This window comes from Mugil cephalus, chromosome 19, assembly GCF_022458985.1.
Source record: "Mugil cephalus isolate CIBA_MC_2020 chromosome 19, CIBA_Mcephalus_1.1, whole genome shotgun sequence".
In the NCBI taxonomy this organism is placed as follows: domain Eukaryota; kingdom Metazoa; phylum Chordata; class Actinopteri; order Mugiliformes; family Mugilidae; genus Mugil; species Mugil cephalus.
The window spans coordinates 12,010,148-12,030,922 of record NC_061788.1 but is presented as its reverse complement, the minus strand read 5'-3'; the positions used below and the strand labels follow the sequence as shown (position 1 = coordinate 12,030,922).

At 44.7% G+C, this 20,775-nt stretch overlaps 2 protein-coding genes across 4 annotated transcripts; one reads left to right on the top strand and one right to left on the bottom strand.

Annotated features, from left to right (window-relative positions):
* The first annotated feature begins 2,071 nt into the window (after window positions 1-2,071).
* On the top strand, window positions 2,072-5,900 carry trim69 (tripartite motif containing 69). Its single transcript, XM_047568958.1, has 6 exons — window positions 2,072-3,042; window positions 3,407-3,502; window positions 3,610-3,843; window positions 4,515-4,537; window positions 4,617-4,732; window positions 4,825-5,900. The coding sequence occupies exons 1-6, from the start codon at window positions 2,404-2,406 to the stop codon at window positions 5,367-5,369; spliced, it is 1,653 nt and encodes a 550-aa protein (XP_047424914.1). The 5' UTR covers window positions 2,072-2,403; the 3' UTR covers window positions 5,370-5,900.
* Window positions 5,901-7,883: 1,983 nt separating this feature from the next.
* On the bottom strand, window positions 7,884-20,035 carry LOC124997122 (bone morphogenetic protein 1-like). 3 transcript variants are annotated; one of them, XM_047570712.1, is made up of 20 exons: window positions 19,482-20,034; window positions 16,527-16,619; window positions 16,298-16,441; window positions 16,069-16,186; window positions 15,678-15,856; window positions 15,449-15,554; window positions 14,332-14,456; window positions 14,085-14,200; window positions 13,082-13,184; window positions 12,875-12,991; window positions 12,576-12,721; window positions 11,861-12,056; window positions 11,660-11,785; window positions 10,809-10,972; window positions 10,486-10,666; window positions 9,725-9,850; window positions 9,285-9,412; window positions 8,988-9,201; window positions 8,381-8,631; window positions 7,884-8,285 (listed from the first exon to the last, which is right to left on the bottom strand). In XM_047570712.1, the coding sequence occupies exons 1-20, from the start codon at window positions 19,615-19,617 to the stop codon at window positions 8,151-8,153; spliced, it is 2,904 nt and encodes a 967-aa protein (XP_047426668.1). In that variant the 5' UTR covers window positions 19,618-20,034; the 3' UTR covers window positions 7,884-8,150. The 3 variants fall into 3 exon arrangements, with proteins under 3 accessions (XP_047426668.1, XP_047426669.1, XP_047426671.1); XM_047570713.1 differs by having other exon boundaries at window positions 10,809-10,969; XM_047570715.1 differs by lacking the exon at window positions 9,725-9,850 and having other exon boundaries at window positions 19,482-20,035.
* Between the last annotated feature and the right edge of the window lie 740 nt (window positions 20,036-20,775).

The following is a 20,775-nucleotide window of genomic DNA, read 5'->3' as shown; positions in this document are numbered from 1 at the left end:
GGATCCAGGAGATAAAAGTTTCATGTCGCCCTGCCTTTCTTCATCCAGTTGCTGCGCGTCATAACTAATGCAGCACGTACAGCATCCGTGACCTAATTTTTTGCGGCGTTACTGAACTGTGCGCCGAGTCGCAGTAATTCATGTTAATGTGAGTAAACAGTATGTATATATGTATGTTGTGTGACAGCCACAGACATCTAGGTCAAGGTACATATTATCCAGACAACTGAGACAAATTCAACTGATGGTGAGTCATGTGAGGTTCAAGTGGGCACCACCCACTAAAGATTTCACTTCAAAAGAGGAGTGGACACACGTGGACACGCCGGCATGCAGCAGCAGGATAAGTGAACAACATGGATTTAATCCAAGAGAAGGAAAAAAGGAGGAAACGGGACCCAACGGAACTCAAACACTTAAGGAAACCCTAATGGAGGAGGAGAACAAACACAGGAAGCAAAGCTGACTAAAATACTTTGAGGTCACAGAATAAACCAGACAAAGCCTGGCAAGAAACTAAACCGTGACCGAACCTTTAAGGAATTTGCATCTTATTCGCTTTTATACAGCATATATTCCTTGTTTATTTGGAAAGCAAACAAGTGTGAGGTCAGAGGAGAATGGGCCGACTGGTTGGAGATGATAGAACGGCAACGGCAACTCAAATAACCACTCGTTACAATCAAGGAATGCAGAATACCATCTCTGAACGCACAACACGTCCAACCTTGAAAAACAGCAGCAGATGACCACACTGGGCACCACTCACTGTCAGCTAAGAACAGGAAACTACAGTTGACACAGGGTCACTGAAAGTGGACAATAGAAGATTGGAAAAACGTTGCCTGGTCTGACGAGCAGGGTAGAATTTGGGGAAAACAAAACCTTTTACTAGCATGGTGTACCTAATAAAGTGGCTGGTGACTGTATTCCCCTTGTAAAAAAAAAAAAACAGATAGATTTTTTTTTTCCACAAAAAGAAGATCCAGCTCAGCCTCTACCACAGAGCATTCAGCATCGGTTTGTCCAGCTGTGAAGTGTCCATCTTCTTGAACGCTCATAATTAAAACATGAAAAAATAAATTAAAATTCCATCTTTAAAACTCAACAGCAAACACGCCCTTATTATATTTTGATATATAAATATATATATATATATATTTTGTTCTGGTTAGATACTAGTTGCATTTGTACCTTTTGTTGTCTGCACATTCTCAATGAAGCCGTCTCAAGCTGTTGTACTTTCCCATTGGGACACCAGGTGTCAGTATTGTTCACAACATGCATGTTAAAGGGGGGAGTACATGCTTAGCTTTCATGCAGCAGACAAAAAGAACCAAATCTGAAATAAATCAGACAAACATGTCGCCATGACAGTGACTCAGGACATCATGTAAACAGACAGTCACAACTCAGCAGAAATTGTTTTCCCTCTGCCAATATCGGACAGTTGCTGCTTTTGAAGACTAGAAAGCCAAGAGGCTGACCTGCTCAGGAATGTTTCAAGGATTCTCCCCCCTTTTTCCTGCCTATAATTTCAGGCCCTCTTCAGAAAGTCAAACCACAATAATTCTTATGGGATAAAATAAATCTCTCGCTTGTTTTTAATATTAATGCGGTCCAGCTGTGGCTTTACTCCCCCGACCAGTGATCACGCTCCGGTACACAATCACTGAGTGTCTGTGTTTAGTTTAATGTGAGATTAGCCTGATGCAACATCCTGTAATATTTAGTCTGTAGATAGGGCTAAGTTCTTTGTGTAGCTGGTTCCGAAACGAGGAGCTGATATGAGTCAGAGCAGCATTAACTCAGCTTGTTTTTAGGCCCTGAGGGTGAAAACTGTGTCTGTTGAAACGAGTGCGCGGGGAGAAGGGAAATTACAGAATGCCTGTGTCTGTGTTTTCTTCTTCCTGCAGGATTTCGTCATTGTTTGTGTAAATCTGTTAATGGTTTTGTTTACTGTTCAGTGATTATGAATACTTATACGACAGCAGTGTTATACAACAAAGCAGGAAATGTAGTTTCTTTTACTACATGCAGATCTCTTTATTCGAACGCACTGATGCGAGGACACACACTCCACTCGTGGAGTCCTTTTATATTTTTCTGTTACGCTACCGTGAAGACTTCACTAAACAAACACACCAAGAAAAGACTGTCCAGAGTCCGCCTCAGTTTCCTGACTGCGTGACGTCAGGCCGAAGGGAAAAGAGGGGGCACTGAGATCCCCTCACTATCTGATGTGGGTGAGAGGCTGAGGCTGCTTCTGCACCACCCCCTCCATTTCCCCACAGTCAACAGGAAGACTGGAGGCCAGAGAGAGCAGCCACACTCTGCAGGAGAGGAAAGGCTCAGAGGTCCGGCTTCACAGTAGGAACAGAGGGGAACAACACGGCCAAAGGAATGAGCATGAATCAGAAAGAGGTGAAGAAAATCCAGACGGTTTATCTGCAGAACTTGGAAAAGCTAAACCAGGGGATAAAGCCGGAGAAAAACAACAACTGGAAGCCTAAGGAAGCAGACTTCGCTGTGCAAACAGCAATGGACAAGCTGCGGCAGCCTCCTTTAGCCGGACAAGTGGCCAAGAGCTCGGCTCACCGGATCAGCAGGGATCTGACCTGCTCCATCTGCTTGGATCTCTTCAAGCAGCCCGTGTCCCTGCCCTGCGATCACACCTTCTGCCGAGCTTGCATCGAGGGCTACTGGACTGGGCCCCGGGGCCCCGGGCAAGGAGGCACGGGCCCCTGCCCCCAGTGCAGGAAGGTGTACCCCGGACAGAGTTACAGGCCCAACCGCATTGTTGCCAACATAGTGGAGAGCTACTGCCAGGGTCTGGAGGAGAGCGGGACCGGAGCCTGCCTGCCAGATGTTGGGCCGGCGGAGAGGGCTCCTGCTCCGATTCCACGCTGCAGCCGACACCGGGAGGAGCTGAAGATGTACTGCGAGGAGGACCAGGAGCTGGTGTGTTTGGTGTGTGGACTCTCCCAGGAGCACAGGAATCACACCATGGTGTGCGTGCAGGAGGCTGAGCAGAAGTACCGGGTAAGCTCTTACACAATGACAATAACAAAGTGCTCCGTGCACAACTTTGCCTTTGCTTGTTCGCACAGCTGCATCTCAGGAAGAATCCATATTTTACTCATTATGTGTGTGAATTTTGCCAGGCATGGCTGAGTTGCACGCTCATAGAAATCTGCCATGTAAATGCCAGTTAAACACGTTAGTTATTGCTTTGTTTTGTTTCTTTCCTATATATCAGCACGTGTCTTAAATGGGACTGTTTTTCATGAACAGCCTGAAAGACTGAAACCTGTGTAGCTTTTGCTCCACAAAAAATGAACAAAGGTAGAGGTGCCATGGTAGTGTAGGAAGTGTAGGCTGTGATGCTGTGCCTCTGTCCTCACAGGCATCTCTGAACAGCTCGATGGACTCCTTAAAAGCTGAGCTCAACACGGCGCTGCAGTACGACAGGGAAGCCGAGGACGAGGTGAAAAAGCTCAAGGTGAGAGCCGGCCCACTATTCACGACCCATTTACTGGCGAAACCTATTTACTCGTGCATGCACCTTTATACATGCACAATGCACAATGTCCCCCATCTCCCGCTCAGGAGCACACGGCCGACCTGAAGCAGCGCATCGAGGCCCAGTTCAGCGACCTGCACCAGTTCCTGTACCAGGAGGAGAAGCTGCTGCAGGTGAAGCTGAAGACGGAGGAGAGGCGGGAGCTGATTCGCCTGGACGAGCACAAGGCCCTGCTGTGCGTGGAGATCTCCCGCCTGCAGAGGGCCGTCCACGAGATCGAGGACAAGCTGAAAGAGCAGGACTCGTTCACCCTCCTCCGGGTAAGTAAGCTCACGCGCGACGCAATCCATCTGGAGGTCATTAACGGCACGATGACTCAGCTTTGGGGATGATGAAGCCGAGAAATGCTGAGCCGCTCGTGACTCCAAACCCCTTTGTTTTCCAAAACAGCTTTCATCACCGTGACACCAGGAGAAGTACATTAAGGTGGAAATTATATTTTTCACTCAAATCAGACGTTTCTCTGCCAATTTAATTTAAAAGGCTCCAACCTCAACATTCAAGACCTCACTGAGCAGGGTGTGACCATTCTGGCTTTCCTGTCAACATTTTTTTTAGGAGGTCATAAACACGGCCGCAGATGCACAGATTTCAAGAATAAAGTTTGACACGCTGCCAGCGATGTGCGCATTGGTAATGATTTTCCGCAAACAAAAGGCTCTTCCTCTTGGTGAGCTCAGACAGGATGTAGGCCACCGATCTCCCTCGTTGATCTGGAGTGTAAGGAGTTTAGTTTTCGGGCACGGGGCCACACTCTTGCCACGGCTGCGGGACTTTCCCCGGGCCAAAGGGAGATCCCGCAGGGTGGGATAGCGTGAGCTCAGACATTGATGTAATGTGGAAAAAGCTTTCTCTCCTTTCAGATACAACAAAACTAATCACCCTTCTGCGTGTCTCCTTTTCCTGTGTTTACGTCTGTGTCTCGTTTCAGAGCATCAAAGCGCTTCTGCAGAGGTGAGTGTGGGAAAGGTCGGAGCGCTCGAAAGGGTCTGCTCTCTGTCTCCACACTGTTTGACTTGGCTGTTGTTTGCAGGCCTTCGCTGAAGTTCGAGAAGCCCGTGTTTACACCGCCCAGCCTGTGTGAGGGACGGTTTGCAGGACCCCTGCAGTACAGAGTGTGGAAATCCATGAAAGGAAGCATATATCCAGGTACTGATCTGCACAAAACCAGCAACCCTAAACATGCATTAAGCAATCTTAAAAAACATCCTGTTGTATTTTTTTTTTGGTTTTGTTTTTAGCTCCAGCAGCCATCACATTTAACTCTAGCACGGCCAACCCTTGGCTCAGCCTGACCTCCTCCCTCACGTGTGTTCGCTACCAGACCTTTAACCACACCGTGCAGGACAACCCCTACAGGTTCAACGCTGCCCTGTCGCTGCTGGGAAGCCAGGGCTTCACCCACGGGCGCCACTACTGGGAGATTGAAGTCTACAGCAGCACGGTCTGGACTGTAGGGGTGGCGCGGGAGTCGGTGCCCAGAAAGGGAGTCATCAAAGCCCTACCAGCTAACGGCTTCTGGACTCTCTCCCTCTCTTACGGGATCCAGTACATGGCAGGTACTTCCCCTCCAACCGTCCTGTCCCTGGAAGAGCCACTAGCCAGGATCGGTGTGTACCTGGACTACAAGAGGGGCCTGGTGTCCTTTTACAATGCAGAGAGCATGACACACCTCTACACCTTCAGGGAGACCTTCACCGAGACACTGTACCCGTACTTCAACCTTGGCTTCCTCGATAAAGTGCATGAAAATGAGCCTCTCAAAGTTTTCTTACCAAAGATTTAAGACCTGGGAGAAAAAAAAGTGAATGAGGAGTTCAAATGTTACCACAAAGTAACTAAACGAGCATAAAGTGAAGTATCCTTTTGTACAGAATTAGGTGCAACAGTGCATCTGTGATTGTGTGATGCACACTGAATATTGCTTTCACATATCCAATAGAAACACTCAAGCAACATTTATGTTTTTAACTTTTTTTTTTTTTAAGTGTGTAGACTGGATCTACTGCCACACATTTCATATCAGAGAAGCTGCGCTTCAGTGAAGAATGTGAAACTGACTGCAGTCAGATTAAAGCAATACGTTGTTATTTTTTACAGTTCAATAATGTTTTTTTTCGTGCATGATTCACTAATAGATTCAGTTAAACATTTTTTTTTTGCTCTTTTTCTACATAGCATTGAAAACATGATGTTTTGTGTTGTATTGTTCTAATGATGTGGTGCATTCAGGGACCATGAAGAAAAAAAATGTTTTTATATCATTTCCAGTTGAAAAAAACATGCAAATAAATAAATAAATAAATAATAAAATGAACTCTGGTTTGATAGTCTTTTTCATGCGTACAATGATTTTGATTTTTCAAACTTTAAAAGGATGTAGGGATTGAGGGTGACAATAAGCACTGAGGTAAGTTAAGTGGCACCTAGCAACACACAGAACGTCATTTCTTTCCTCCCTATCCCGCTCTTCTTTTTTCGATTTCCAACATTCAACTTATCATTACAGGAATCAGGGGGGACAAGGAGCCAAAAGCTTCCTAGGACATGCCGCCACCCTGAGCCTCACTCCCTGAGTTCCTTATTCTACCTCTCTGATCCCTCAGTGCATTTCTCTCACTATTTTGCGAAGTGTTCTCTTCTAACATGAATATACACTCACTTGCCACTTTATTAGGTACACCTGCTCAATTGCTTGTTAGCACAAAGAGCTAATCAGCCAATCACGTGGCTGCAATTCAGTGCATTTATTCATGTAGAGGTGATCAAGACAACTTGCTGAAGTTCAAATCGAGCATCAGAATGAGGACGAAAGGCGTTGTAAGTGATTTTGAACGTGGTATGGTTGTTGGCGCCAGACGATCTGGTCTGAGTATTTCAGAAACTGCTGATCTACTGGGATTTTCACGCACAACCATCTCTAGGGTTTACAGAGAATGGTCCCAAAAAGAGAAAATATCCAGTGAGCAGCAGTTGTGTAGACGAAGATGCCTTGTTGATGTGAGAGGTCAGAGGAGAGTGACTGGTTGGAGATGATAGAAAGGCAACATTAACTTAAATAACCACTCGTTACAACCAAGGAATGTAGAACACCATCTCTGACGCACAACACGTCAAACATTGAAGAAGATGGACTACAGCAGAAGACCACACCAGGTGTCACTCACTGTCAGCTAAGAACAGGAAACTGAGACTACAGTTCACACAGGCTCACCAAAATTATACCATAGAAGACTGGAAAAGCGTTGCCTGGTCTGACGAGTCTTGATTTCAGCAGCAACATTCGGATGGCAGGGTCAGAATTTGGTGTAAACAACATGAAAGCATGGATCCATCCTGCTTTGTATCAACGGTTCAGGCTGGTGGTGGTGGTGTAATGGTGTGAGGGATATTTTCTTGGCACACTTTAGGCCCCTTAGTACAAACTGAGCATGGTTTAAATGCCACAGCCTACCTGAGTATTGTTGCTGACCATGTCAATCCTTTTATGACCACAGTGTACCATCTTCTGACGGCTACTTCAATGCACCACGTCAAACATGACGATGAGTTCACTGTACTCCAATGGCCTCTACAGTCACCAGATCTCAATCTAATAGAGCACCTTTGGGATGTGGTGGAACGGGAGATTGGCATCATAGATGTGCAGCTGACAAATTTGCAGCAACTGTGTGATGCTATCATGTCAAGGCAAAAGGTGGATCCAACCTTTTACTAGCTAGGTGTACCTAATAAAGTGGCTGGTGATTGTAAATAGAAACATTGCAGTTCCATTAACATTGTCAGTGTGTGTAAGCTAAGTTTAGTTTTGTATCATTCCTGACATCGGTCGTATGAATCAGTGATGACAGAGATGCGAGTCAACATCTTTTTGCAAATTTTGCAAATTTCACGTCAATTAGTTGATCTGCCAACTCTATCACAAGAAAAGCCTGCAACGTACCTCTAACATCTTGCTGAAAAACACAGTTTCCCGTGTCACGTTCCTCCTCTGACTCAGCATCGCTAATGAGAAACATGCTCTGTTGCACCCAAAACCACACCGTCATTTTTAACTGCTATCACGTTACTCCTCAAGTTCGGTAGACTAAGAGTCTACTAATTAGGATGCAGTCTGAGACAGCGAGGAAAGTTCTATCAGGGTTCACTAATGTGAGCTCAAGGTGTGATCTCAGGAACTCTGAGCGTTTTGTTGTTGTTCGCGATGCACAAAACTGCATCGCGTTCTTTAAAATGAATCGACACTGGATCTTATGATTTCAAAAAAAAAAGAAAAAGAAAAAAAAGGCAAACTATATCACAATATATACATTTTATATCTTACCACAGTGCTATAAAGTAATCATCTCATTACAGGCGGCGAGACTGAATTAACTTAAAAATAATCCAAACTAGCCCTTTTATCCTACACAGCTATATAATGAGGAATAGTAGTTTCTCTGAATGGTATGTGGGTTGGTGTTTTGTGGTTTGAACCCATGCATTCAGTCCTCGCCTGCAAATGGGTGTGACCGACCAAATGCTAGGGGTGAAGCCTCCATCTCGGTCTGGGGAACGTTTTGGAGAGTCACTTGCTTGCGTGTAACGTGTCCTGGAACTTGGTGCTCGTGTAGCGCACATGAAAGCCCTTTTTATTGATGCTGTCATCCGAGTGGAACTTCAAAAGGACAGCGTCTCCGGCTGAGTAAGCCTCCTCCGGGGCCTGAAGCACAGACACGGACACAGGCACAATGGTTTTAGACGACCGGTTCTGTTTAGGTTGCGTTCACTGCGCAGCACTGACATTATCCGCCCTACCCCTGAGCCGCAGTATCGCCCCAGCCTCGGAGACTTGGTGTCAGCGCCGTCGTACAGCTCCACGTAATCGTACCCGCAGTCCGCCTCCTCCTCGATCTCGAACACTTGAAATATGATCTCCACTCCGTAGCCCTTCTCTGCCGTGACCACCCACAGGCAGTCGGAGCCTCCGGGGTAGTTGTTATCTCCGAACTGCGCGTGAGAGTACAGATCTTTTGTCTTGACCTCCGCTGTAAGGCTCCCTCCACATTCTGGGAATCCGCAGCCGCAAAATTGGAGGGTCGAAAAGGAGAAACTCGTAAAAAGTGAGGAAAGAATGCAGCTTAAAATGCACAACAGAAAACAAACTCGTTGAGGAAATGTCGAGTGGCCTTCGTACGTTCTGGTCAGGGGGCGACAGGCAGTAAATGTCCTAGAGGCCAGATAGAAAGGGGGCCCCGAAAGGAGAGGGGTATTACTGGTGCACCATAATAGGCCGTAATGGGTTTAGGGAGTTTGGTGATGACATGTGGGGCCCCTCTTTTTTTTATTCGACAATGTCACATTTATAGGTTTCTAATCTCTCCAAAATACAGTATTACCCCATTTTCAGGCTCCATTTACTCACCGGCCCCATACGAGACCTCAAACCCCCTCTTTTGCACCGAGTTGTCTGAGAAAAAACGCAGGAACAACCCGTTGCCACTGGAGACGACCGGCGAGGGCTTCTTGACGCCACAGAAGCGGCCCAGACTCGGGGCGCGGACGTCTCTGCCGTCGTAGATCTCCAGGTGGTCGTAGGCGCACTCCGGGTGAGCCTCCATGTCGACTTCATTAAAAACCTGCAAAGTCGTACAGGGGGAATTTTAAAAGAGGTGCTGTGAGGAAACCAAACTGATTTGTTAATCTATTTATTTGAGCATACAAGTTTGATTCGGTGTCCGGGGGTTGTGGACATTGACCAGGTGCAAGCCTTCTTGCTGGGATATTTGTCGGGCCAGTTAGGGCTGCTGATTGTGCCGGACACACTGTTTACAACATGGTCACAGCCAGCTGTGGAAGAGGACCAGAATACATCAGAAGGAAGCAATGACGATTGCATCACATAATTTCCCCTTCCCAGTATTAATGGCCACGGGTAAGTTCCTTGGAAATGACACCCATAAATACATCACAAAATGAAAGCAAAACTAAACATTTCCACAAACGAAATATGGAGTAATCTGGGTAATAGGTCATTCTTTGCCTGTGCATATGAAATCGTTTACAAAAAGGGCCTGTTCTTTCAATGCTTCTGTAGAAAGTAAAAGATGCTAAAGGGTGAGCTGACCCCCTGATGGGTGGACACCAGTAGACAGACCGTACCTTCCTTGCAGTCGTGCTTATTATCATGGAGCATGAAGCCGCTGCGGCACTGACAGCTGTAGCTTCCGAAGGTGTTCACACATTCGTGCTGGCAGCCTCCGTTACCTTTGAAGCACTCGTCTATATCTGTTAAATTGTTCAAATAGTTTTAGTTCAAACACCGTTGCACACGTTTGCATATGTCACAGACTGCAGGACTTATTTACGTTTACAGGTCCAGATCTGTTCAGTATTCTTTAAGAACGCAGAGCCTGGGCTGCAACTCAATCTGTAGGGGTAAATTAACCTTTTTAGAGTCTGAAAGCTCGGGTTCAGGGCAGAAGTAAAAGGCTGAAATGGAAGCAGAAAAGATAGCGAAGCCAAACCGGTTGTATAATTATTTTCAGATTTCCTTCACCCTGCTCCCTTTCTCTCATTTAAGGCGTGCGGTGAAATGGAACTGCATTTCACGCATTTTACGGACTCACAAATACAGTTTAATCAGCTAATTAGAGGCAGAGCACAGCCAGTAGGGAGCTAGCAGAAATAAAAATACTACTGAAGATAATGAATTATAAATCCTAGGCTGAATGTGAATAATTAAATGATAATAAGTAAGAGGAAAAATGCAAATCAAATGTCGTCCACTGGCGTCGTTCCCTCAGAGCTAACTGAAAACAGCTGCTTGCATTTTTATGGTTTAATACTTTCTCTTTCTCACTGCGCAAGCAGATCTGCTTTAGTCCCTTCGTCAACATATCCTGAACACATCAACCGCTCACCAGAGAAGAAGTGGGCCTTGAAGCCCCTCTTGGAGACGGTGTTGTCCGACTTGAACTCAATCCTCATGTTGTTCTGCTCAGAGGTGATCACCTCGGGTTTCTCGGCTCCACAGAACTTCCCGTGAAGCTTTGAGTCTAAACTCAGCCCACTGCGCACTTCCACATAATCGTATTTGCACACCTGGTGGGAAACATTGAAAGAAATACTGACACACTAATAACGAAGAGTCTTAGCTTTAGAAATTATCGTGATTTCAGCAAAAAAAAAAAAAAAAAAAAAACGAGCTTCTGCAGGGATACCACGACTTTCGATGAAAACCTACGTCATTTCCTTCGGTTTCGAAAACATCGAACACGAGGGTGATGCGATACTGAATTGGTGCCACTAGCTGCCACACACAGTTCTTGTTGGGGGGATATTCTTTGGGCCACCCGGGGGTGGTGAGAGAGCCATTCAACTTGGTGATGAATCCCCCGCAGGCAGCTGCTGGTGGGAGAAATACACAGATTTGGTTTGTAAAAATCATGCACAGCATGAATGTGAATGTGCGACTTGTCATGTCGTCAAATGACCTCATATTTAAACCTATAACTTTTTTTTCCAGTTAATTAGACAAAGAAAAATCATATGAAGCAGAAACCAGAAAGAGATTAAACTGTGATACCGTATTAACTAACACAGACAGTATTAAAATGTTAATTCTTTCTATAAGACTGAACAATACACACCATGTCTCCAGAAAAAAAAACATTTAATCCCATGCACACTGTTTGGATGAATGAAGTTTGTGTCCGTCTGCTTACAGTTCAGCCAGGGAACACTGCCATCTTGTGGCAAAACAAGGAAACTTCCCAGACCAAAATGATCATCTCATGACGCCTATGCGTGTCTGCAAGCTCTGGATTAATGTAACAAGTGATAGTTTTCACCTATATAGCTGAGGATGATAATAATTCTTTACTTAGATTTTTGTAGAATGAAGGAGAAGAGTGACGGAATATGCACACTATGAAAAGCGTAGATGCCATTAACACAACAGACGCGACATTAAAACCAAAAACAAAAAAAAAAAAAAAAAAAACTTTTGGACCTGGCATTCGTGTGGATGTTACTTACACATGTACCACCCACCTGGACCAGAATGGGTTAAAGTGCCTCGTGCTCTGTACTCACTCTCACAGCTGCGTTTGTCAGCCGCCAGCTCATATCCGGGGTCGCAGGCACACCTGTAGCTGCCCAGCGTGTTCAGACAGCGCTGCTCGCAGTGGCCGTTGTCGGGGTGGGAGCATTCGTCCACCTCTGACAAAATTAAAGCCTGAATTACTTAATTCGGGGGCATCAGTGTGTGCAAACAAATAGCCGTGACCTACTGACCTTTGAAAAAGCTGGCCGCAAACCCGGCTTTGTTGACTGACCCGTCAGACGCGAACTTGAGCCAGAGCTGGTTGGAGCTGCTGTTGATGCTGTCCGGTTTGTCGTGGCCGCAGAAGAGGCCGAGCAGCGGGCTGCTCTCTGAAAGGCCGTCCCTGACCTCCACATAGTCGTAGGCACAGCTGTCATGTCTCTCAATCTGTAATGGCAGCGTCGTTTGCTTATAGACATTGCTGTGATGTGTTAATGGGCATCCCGTCACTCTCCTCTACACTACCTTTTAAAGGACAGCAGTGTTTTACCAATTAGCTTTGCTTTCACACAGCTACAGTGGTTAATTTTTCTATTAATCTTCAATGTTTTTCAGGCCAAGGACCCCCAAACTGATGGAGAGATTACCAACTATATGTGTTGTATATTAAACTTGGTCTAGTGCTATTATTACACAATATTAAGCTAGTCCTTATCCCTTTACTAAAATAGGTCAGATTTATGTTAGTGTGTATTTAAAGAATTTTGTGTGGGGAAAATTATATATATATGTATATATATAAAATGTCTAATCAACCAAAAAATTATAATTAAGGACATTTAAGAGTCAAGCTTCAGCCTGATAATGATTGCACTGTCTCTGATCAGAAACAGAAAAGGTCCTTTTACAAACCTCCTTTCGTTGCTATTTGTATGACGCAACCAATAACACAACAGGTAACCTCACCTCAAACGACTGAAAGGAGAGGCCGACCGTGAAACCCTCCGCTACTGTTATTTTCCACACGCACAGTTTGTTGGAATGGTAGTCGTCGGGATAATTGGGGGACTGGATCTGGCCGCTGTCCCGCCTCACTTCTCCACCACAGATGGCTGCACATGAGAGCGAGAAGTGAGACTAATGGCAGTTAATTTAATTCGTTCATTTATTTTCTGCACCTCCACCTTAAGCGGCTCTACGTCACGCACGAGCACGCGAACAGCAGTGAGCGACGGACGTAGCCGTGAAAATCACCGGCGTCGTACCTTCGTAGACAGCAGAGAAGCCCTTGCCCACCCAGCTGCTGCTGCTCCTGAATTCAATCCACAGTTGGCTGTCGGTTGAGATAATTGGATCTGGGAGCGTGTCTCCACAAAAACGGCCTGCCAGAGCACGACAGAAAATAACAACATTGCCTGTCAGAGAGAACTTCAGAGTGTTTATAGTACGTAATCCAAGTTTTTAAAACAAACCTCTCAGAGGAGCTTTTCTCCAAAACCCGTCTCGGACCTCGACGTGGTCGTACCAGCACAAGTGACTCCTGAAGAGGTCCATGGACGTGAAATTCAGAACGATCTAAGAAGAGACAGACAGGGGGGCGTGCAGTTATAATACTTTCTTTGTCATAAAAAGTTACTGAAAAATTTCCCAAGCACTGAAAATAATGGATTTTTTTTTTGTACACAAGGCAAAATAATTTGATTTAAATGGATGAAAAATGAAAGTGCAAGATTGGTGGCATACATCTTAGGATGTAGGTCTTCAAGAGGGGGTACACGACCCCTATGGGGTTCGTAGAGGTACTGCAGGGGAGGTCGCAAAATCTTTGGTTGATTAGGCATTTTTTATATATATTTTTTTATAAGTTTCTTTAAATATACATTAACACGAATCCAACATATTTTAGTAAAGCCGTAAATGGATGCAGAAGACATTATATTTCAGTCAGAACTTCACTCATTCAGCGACACAGGAGCTGCTCCAACAGCACACCATTTCATACACAGTGGCAAACTAGCCTAAACCTGTCAATCTAAGCCTCCTGTACACAGTAGGCCCTGCCCCTATCACTGCTGAGCCAATCACAAGGGCGCATATTACACGCTGTCTCTGTCAGGACCCCTGCAATTGGCCAAGAGCCTATTCAGTCCCCAGGTGAAATCACAGTATTACGGGCACCCTACTGTTGCACATGTTTGACATAACAAAAATTAACATTTGTACCTGGGTATTATTTGAATAGCTTAATATTGAATGCAAAATGATAACAATAATGTATATTTATGAAAAGCACTAGACCGAATTTAAATCAAATCCTTGTAAATAAAGAGTCTGGACTAGACTGCGGTCTTGCTCTCTATTTAACATTAATATGGATTTTCTCATTACTGACCTTCATAAACTTGACACATTTAGTTCAGTCTGATTCTTATGGATTTACAGTAACGTTCATCCTCCATGTTTGTCATCAGTCACCTTTTCTCCCGGGGAGACAGAAATCCTCCAGACACAGTGAGCGTACGCTGAGTACCCGTTGGGGAAACCAGGGGAGGACAAGTTTCCCGTACTGTCCTGCAGGCTGTCCCCACACTCTGTCACAATCACACGACATTATATGAACAGGTACGTACCACGATAGGCCGCATTAGTTTTTATTTTGCCTTCGAAAATTATCGGAGGTGTGATATTTTAATATGTGGCTCACTAGGTGATTGCACCTTACTTGCACACTTGTAGAGTTTGCGGGCTTGCGCAATGTCTCCTTTGCTGAGCTTAGTCCTCTGTCCAATGGATGGTCTGCCTCCGTTGACATCGTAACGGGGTAAGATTGTGTCAAGGAAGATACCTCTGTTTCAGACAAATCATAAAAAATGTGACAAATCACCCTCCAGAGAATATAAAATAATCCAATAATTCAAAATCCAATTATAGCACAAAAGACCAGAGGAGTAATAAAAGTCCTCTAACTTCTCACTGATGTTCAGGAAAATTGGAATAGTTCAGACAGAAAGACAGATTAGAGTTCTTCACTGATCCGCCCCCCACCCCCCGTTCAACACCTTGATACTTTATTGATTCTGATAATCTCTCGCTGCGTTTGGAGCTCCCTCTCCTGCACAGTTCCCATGGTGATGCACCCATGAATGACAGGCATGTGCAAACAGAGCGCTCTGAATGGGGCCTTTCGCCGGTGCCAGCCGGCTCAGTGGAGCCCGCTCCTGAATGCCAGAGAAAAAGGCCACTCCAGCCCAAATTGTTCAACAAAGCCTGAACTGCCAGGCCTTTATTTAGCTTGGCTTGCTTCCATGACCCAGACTTGCAAAGCAGTTATGGAGGTTAAAAAAAAACAACAAAAAAAAAAAACAAAGCGCAGAGAAAAGCAATGAGGGCAACAACAACATGCACGAGGCAGAAATGAAAAAGGAGGCTAGTGTGAAGCCATTTCTGTGACAATAATGGGTCAAATCCCAGGAGGTCTCCTATGAATACATGGGCAAACACAAGGTCAGTGTAGTAACTCAGTTATTCTGTTTGGTGTGACTGAACTCTGCATTTGAATATGTCTTCCCAACTTTTAATTTCAGGGACGTAAAAGGGTTTGTTCATATTAAGGAGGTCAGGTTTGAGGTGGGAGGGAGGCAGGTTTACATTTAGTTCAAATATACAAATGGGCCAGACAAGAGTGAAACATCATTTAAACCGGCATTAAACAGGATGCAGGCTCAGCAAAACCACATCTGGACAGAAAAAGAAAACTCTTCGCAGTCCAGTTCACACAATACTAATTTCAGGAAACAAAAAGGTGAGGAGTAAAAAAAAAGAAAACATCGCTTGCCAACCTGGAAAATGTGTTCCTCGCATAATGCATGATGCTGCCAAAGTCGTACGCCTCTCCCAGTGAGTCAACCTCGCCTGGCTCCATCTTCAAGAAGTTATACTCCTGTCCTTAAGAGACATCGGGTGGATTCAGTGCAAGCGGAAACACCTGAGAGCATTGAGCATGCAAGCCCGCAGGTCCCTGCTTTGATGCTGATTTATGGCCCCCGTGTTCACGCGCGGTAACAGTACCTGGTTGGATGTTGTCCCTGATGATGCTTACATGCTCGTCGCGGTCCGGGCGCGTGTGTTCGTGCCAGAAGCCGATCACGTGGCCCAGCTCATGAACCACAATGCCAAACTTGTCGCAGTTCTTTCCTATGGAGATGGCCTGGGGGCCGCCGCCTCTCCTCCCCACATATGAGCAGCACCTGAGGGACAGCAAAGGTTTCAGATTTGTGGATCTGTTTTTCTTTGAGTTCCACTTATTAGCTAATTGGCAACTGGTTGACATTTCCACATCCTTGGACATAAATCAACATTACAGTAAAATTAGTGGTGTGTTTTCTTGACCTATAAGAACCAACATGGCGCTCTTTTGACAATACACAAATTTGCTCAAAAACCGCCGCTCCCTACTCACCCACAAGGTCTGTAGGTGAAAACAATGTAGCTTTCTTCAGTCGTCCTCTCGGTGAACGCTACGCAAGTGTGTTTCTCCCAGTGACGCATCGCCTGACGGAAAATTGCTCGCTGACTGCCTGAAAGGAAACTCTGAATTAAGAGTTTGACAGTTCCAAGCTCCCCACGGCAAAAGACCACGGCTAGACAACTCCTTCGCATGCGAGTTTTCTTTTTTCTTCAGAACTCACCACTGAAATTCCCATTAATCACGTAAGGGATGATGCCGTCCGGCCACACTCGCTCAGGTCTGGCGGTGGCCGCTCTCCTGTGGCGCTGGAGTCTGTCTGCAGCTCTCCTGCTCCTGACGCTTTCACTGGAAGTGGAGCTGTTCACTGTAAAGGGCAGAAAGGATTGTCAACCCTAAATACTCTCTCTTAATCAGAATCAATCTTTTTTTTTTTTTCTTGTTGCTTCAACCTGAGATTGTGCTGTTGGCCTCGTCAGTGCTCTGGGCCTCTTTGAACATGCGCAGGTCGTCTTCATCCAGTGCAATATCTCCCAGAAAGGCAGCTGCAAAGACAGTTAAACTCACTATTAATGCTTCTCTGTGCATTAATACATACAGGACAGTGAGCTTAAAGTTAAAAAACTCTTTCAGGGGAAGTTAAAGCTTAAAGTTTGGGGTGGCTGTGGTTTGTTAGGTAGCGTTGTGAGTGTATAGGAACAGGTATAAAAACTTGCAAGACCATTTAAACTGCACATAGAAGGAAAAACGCATTTTAGCTTGTATGCTAACTGGCTAAACCTTGACTAGACCCTTATGCTGTTTAAGCAGACAGATACAATAAAAAACATCAATAATAAAACACAAAATTGCGACTAAAAACGACATTGTGTTGTACTCTATACACGTAGGCAATCAGCTGCTCTTCATTGCAGTGGCAGATAAATAAACATGATATACAAAGTACATAGCAGACTTCAGTCTGTGCGTACCTCTGTCCTGAAAAGAGCCCCGAACATGCGTCTATTTGATGAGCAAACACACCTTACAGTGTGCACGGTGCACAAGAGCACAGTAACTGGACCACGCTGGAGAACAGTTTAAAGGATGATTTATTAATTAGCGGACTTGTCTGCATTGCATTTCCTTTTTTGTGTCGTTTGGATGCTCGGCAGCAAAATCATTCACACGGACAGAAAGGTTTTTACAGGTGAGGTGAAGCGATGTTTAATCCAACGGCGTAACTGTCTAGCTTTGCGTGGACAAAGTAAGCTGGATTAAATGAGAGGAAATATATCATCCTGCAAAATTCATCTGTGAACAACCAGATTATTATCAGTGCACTCCTGCAATATCCTGTTTGTTTTGCGTGTGCCCAGCAGCATGACGTCAGCCAAACAGTGTGTTTATCACTTGCACAAGATCTCGTGTTGCTCATATTTAGCGACATGGTAAGTAATAAGTCGGTTTTACTGTTGATCCATTTCTACAGCATCTTAAAGACACATATAGATTTCCACGCACTGATTTCGGCCTTTGACACGAAAAATGGTTTGAACACAGCTTCTTCCACATAACAAGCAACTGCCCCAGGGGTGCATTTTCCAAAACTGAGCATGAACCTCATTATTAATAACGACTGATGTGCCGTTTCCACATGATTTCTTGCAGCATCAGTGGTGCAGAAAAGCGGTGAAGCGTTTTCAAGTTAATAACATGTCAAAAAAGCAGAGATGAAAGTCTGTGACCAAAAAACTGGGCTAAAGTTTGTTTGCTGTTGTAGCGAGAGGAAAAAACCCTCAACTTCTCTATTGTTTAACGGCCCTCCTCCGCTAAGGGATGATAATTTTGTCCTCGGCCCATCATATTGTACAAGCTCCCATGTTATTCTCTTTAAATACCTCATTCAGCCATGTGATGTAACAACCTTTGAAAAGTACAAATGAAAGGAGGTAGCGGGCCCTGTGTCGGCCTTTGAAGTAAATTCACTCATGCAAAGGGTGACTGTAAATGACTGTCACCCCCGCGGCGTGCACCCCATGCCCCGAAGCCTGAGGGATTTCACCGCCATCCAGCCGAGGACTGTGCTGGCACGGCCTCGATGACCTCTAGTCTCCAGGCAACTGCTTCGGAGTGGAAGTGCTCTGAGAGCCTCAGGAGTCCCGAGTGGAGACGGGACCCCGACCTGCTGGAGGCCCCCTAGCCAAAGAGAACTGCTTGACGTGTTAGATGACGGAAAGACGAAGAAGAAGGAGAAGAAGAAGAAGAAGAAGAAGAAGAAGTATTTCCTTCAGCGCTTGTGAAAGCGTGTTACATAGACGCCCTACGTTTAGATGCGTCTTCTGATTCATAACGCACTGTTTATATATCATCCGATCGTCACAGTCTTATCAGCAGTGTTTGTTTTAAAGCAGATGATCTCCCCCCTCATGTTGAACAACTTAACTCGAAACACATGTGGGAAAATCATTAAACTCACGTACATCAAGTGCAATTTTTAACTGTTTTGCTAGAATCAATCAAACTAATTACTCCAAACGTCTACTCCATTATATTGCAGAAATCTCGAGTTTCAGTTTGTTATTGTGTACGTTCTACTCCTACTATATTTGTCAAAATAAATGTAGTTCCTAGTACAAAGACTGACAAAATAAATAAAATAAAACTCATTCATGTACTGCTCTAACTGTACTGAGCAGACCCATCCAAGTAACTATTAGAAAAGGAGCTATTCTGTCACACACTTGGCACTTTCACTCCCTTTTAGCTAATCTTTTCAACAAATCTTTTTGTACGTCTGCGTTAGTAAAATCCTCACTGCAGCGACTTCACTCGAAAGTAAGTTTATTTTCTTCCATCGTTGTCGGTGAGAACTGTCAAATGAAGACAATTCAAGGCCGCTTGTTTTACTTTAAATAGAAATCCATCCTTCAAAAACACTCTCACACTGAGCTTTTGCGGCAGATTTTTCAGTGTTATCTTCATCTACTGCTCCTTGCAGTACACGGTGTCCACATCATGTCATCAGTCCATTAGAAGGGGATCTGCTCTGCATCAGTTTCACCTATCACTGCCTTCACACTGGTGCTGTTCCTATTTCTTCTCTCTTTTTTTTCACCTTGCTGCTTTGATACTTGCTCATCTACATTTTTGAGGTAATATTGTCCTTTTTAATCACATATATAGTTTAGTTATAACTTCACTTCTTGGATAAACCACAAGATTGCATGGGGATGTAAGTTAACACTTAGCTACTTGTAATGGAGATGGCTCGTACACAGACTGGCATTGCAGCTTTTAACCTCAGTGTTTAATCTCATTATTTATTTAACTGACAATTAACAGTTCATTTAAAATGCAGGGCTTTAATAGTGGCCCAAAGAGAAGCCAAAAATCACTAAACTAAAACAAACTCAAATGCACAGTACCAGCTTTACAGGGATCCTTGTAGTCGATTGCATCCTCGAGGTAAGAAGTAAAAGTGCTGTCCGCAGCCTCCCAGTCAGCCGCCAGAGAAGCGAGCAGACCGCACAGCAGGAGCACGAACGGAGCGGCCGCTTCCATGACTTCTGCTCAAAATTTCTGGAGGAGGTCAGGCCGATGCGCTTCGGTGACAGCGGGAAGAGCGCAGGAGTAAAGTTCCTCGACAGCGGCGGCGCGGTTTCATGAAGGCAGCGCTGTCCTCTCCATGCTGCTGCTGCAGTGACTCGCTGACATGCAGGAGTGAGACACACGGGGCTCACACGCATCTGAAGCCGGAGAGGTAGCTGCTTCACCTGCAGTCCGATGAGCATTCACGCGCAAAGGTGGAAGAAGCTCATTGGTTAAACGGCACTTGTTACTGTCTGTTTAAATCGAGCGGAATTGCATTTCAAGACCTCAGTTTGTTTGTTTTGTTTGAAATGTTCTTCGACGGCAGATTCGGTCTTGTGCCAACAACAACGGGCTTTAGGGACATTACCAGCACAGCTGGTGTTGGTCCCTGACCCAGTACACCACCTGCAGGCTGCAGGGTCCACTCCAGGTGCCCAAGTCCTGTAATGTGCGGAAACACTGACTCATCAGTTCGTGCAGGAGCTGATATGATTAAAGAGGAGCTCCCATGATGAGTGTGCTACTAGTTTGACAAACATAATTAGGAAAACCATCAACCTTTACAAGAGATGAGTCCTGCGTCAAGCTGGACCGATTAAACTGGCACGAGAAGAGAGAAATCATTAAATTCAAACTAGTCCAAATGCACACTAAAATAAATAAATAGATAATAAATAAAATGAGATGAATAAATGATTATCTTATCTTATCTTATCTTATCTTATCTTATCTTATCTTATCTTATCTTATCTTATCTTATCTTATCTATTTGGGCCCAACTGCTGTTGCCCTAGTTGTGTTGTGTCACAGCAGTTTTTTAAGAGAGTCATCAAAAGTCTTATGCAGCAAATTAAAGGAACAGTTTGATATTTTGGGAAATACCACTGTCATGTAACTGAAATATCAATACTACTAGTAGTAGTAGTAGTAGCAGTAGTAGTAGTAGTAGACAATAAAAATGCTTAATTTCTCATTTTGTAGCCGTTTTCTAACCATTGCTAGTCAGTCAGTTTGTGAGATACACAAATTTGCCCATGTGTGAACTCATTATACATACAAATATCTTCTTTGAATAGATGATCATCACCCCAAAACACACATCATACAGCTTCAGTATTTATATTGTAT

What these genes read in the sequence shown, in the direction of transcription:
- trim69 (XM_047568958.1), top strand. Translation starts at nt 2,404, where the DNA reads ATGAGCATGAATCAGAAAGAGGTGAAGAAAATCCAGACGGTTTATCTG. An exon ending in ACGAGGTGAAAAAGCTCAAG is followed by an intron (nt 3,503 to 3,609) that starts GTGAGAGCCGGC and finishes TCTCCCGCTCAG; the next exon opens with GAGCACACGGCCGACCTGAA. An exon ending in GAAAGGAAGCATATATCCAG is followed by an intron (nt 4,733 to 4,824) that starts GTACTGATCTGC and finishes TTTTGTTTTTAG; the next exon opens with CTCCAGCAGCCATCACATTT.
- LOC124997122 (XM_047570712.1), bottom strand. Translation starts at nt 19,617, where the DNA reads ATGGAAGCGGCCGCTCCGTTCGTGCTCCTGCTGTGCGGTCTGCTCGCT. An exon ending in GATTAATGGGAATTTCAGTG is followed by an intron (nt 16,187 to 16,297) that starts GTGAGTTCTGAA and finishes GTTTCCTTTCAG; the next exon opens with GCAGTCAGCGAGCAATTTTC. An exon ending in GCGAGGAACACATTTTCCAG is followed by an intron (nt 14,457 to 15,448) that starts GTTGGCAAGCGA and finishes TGTCTGAAACAG; the next exon opens with AGGTATCTTCCTTGACACAA.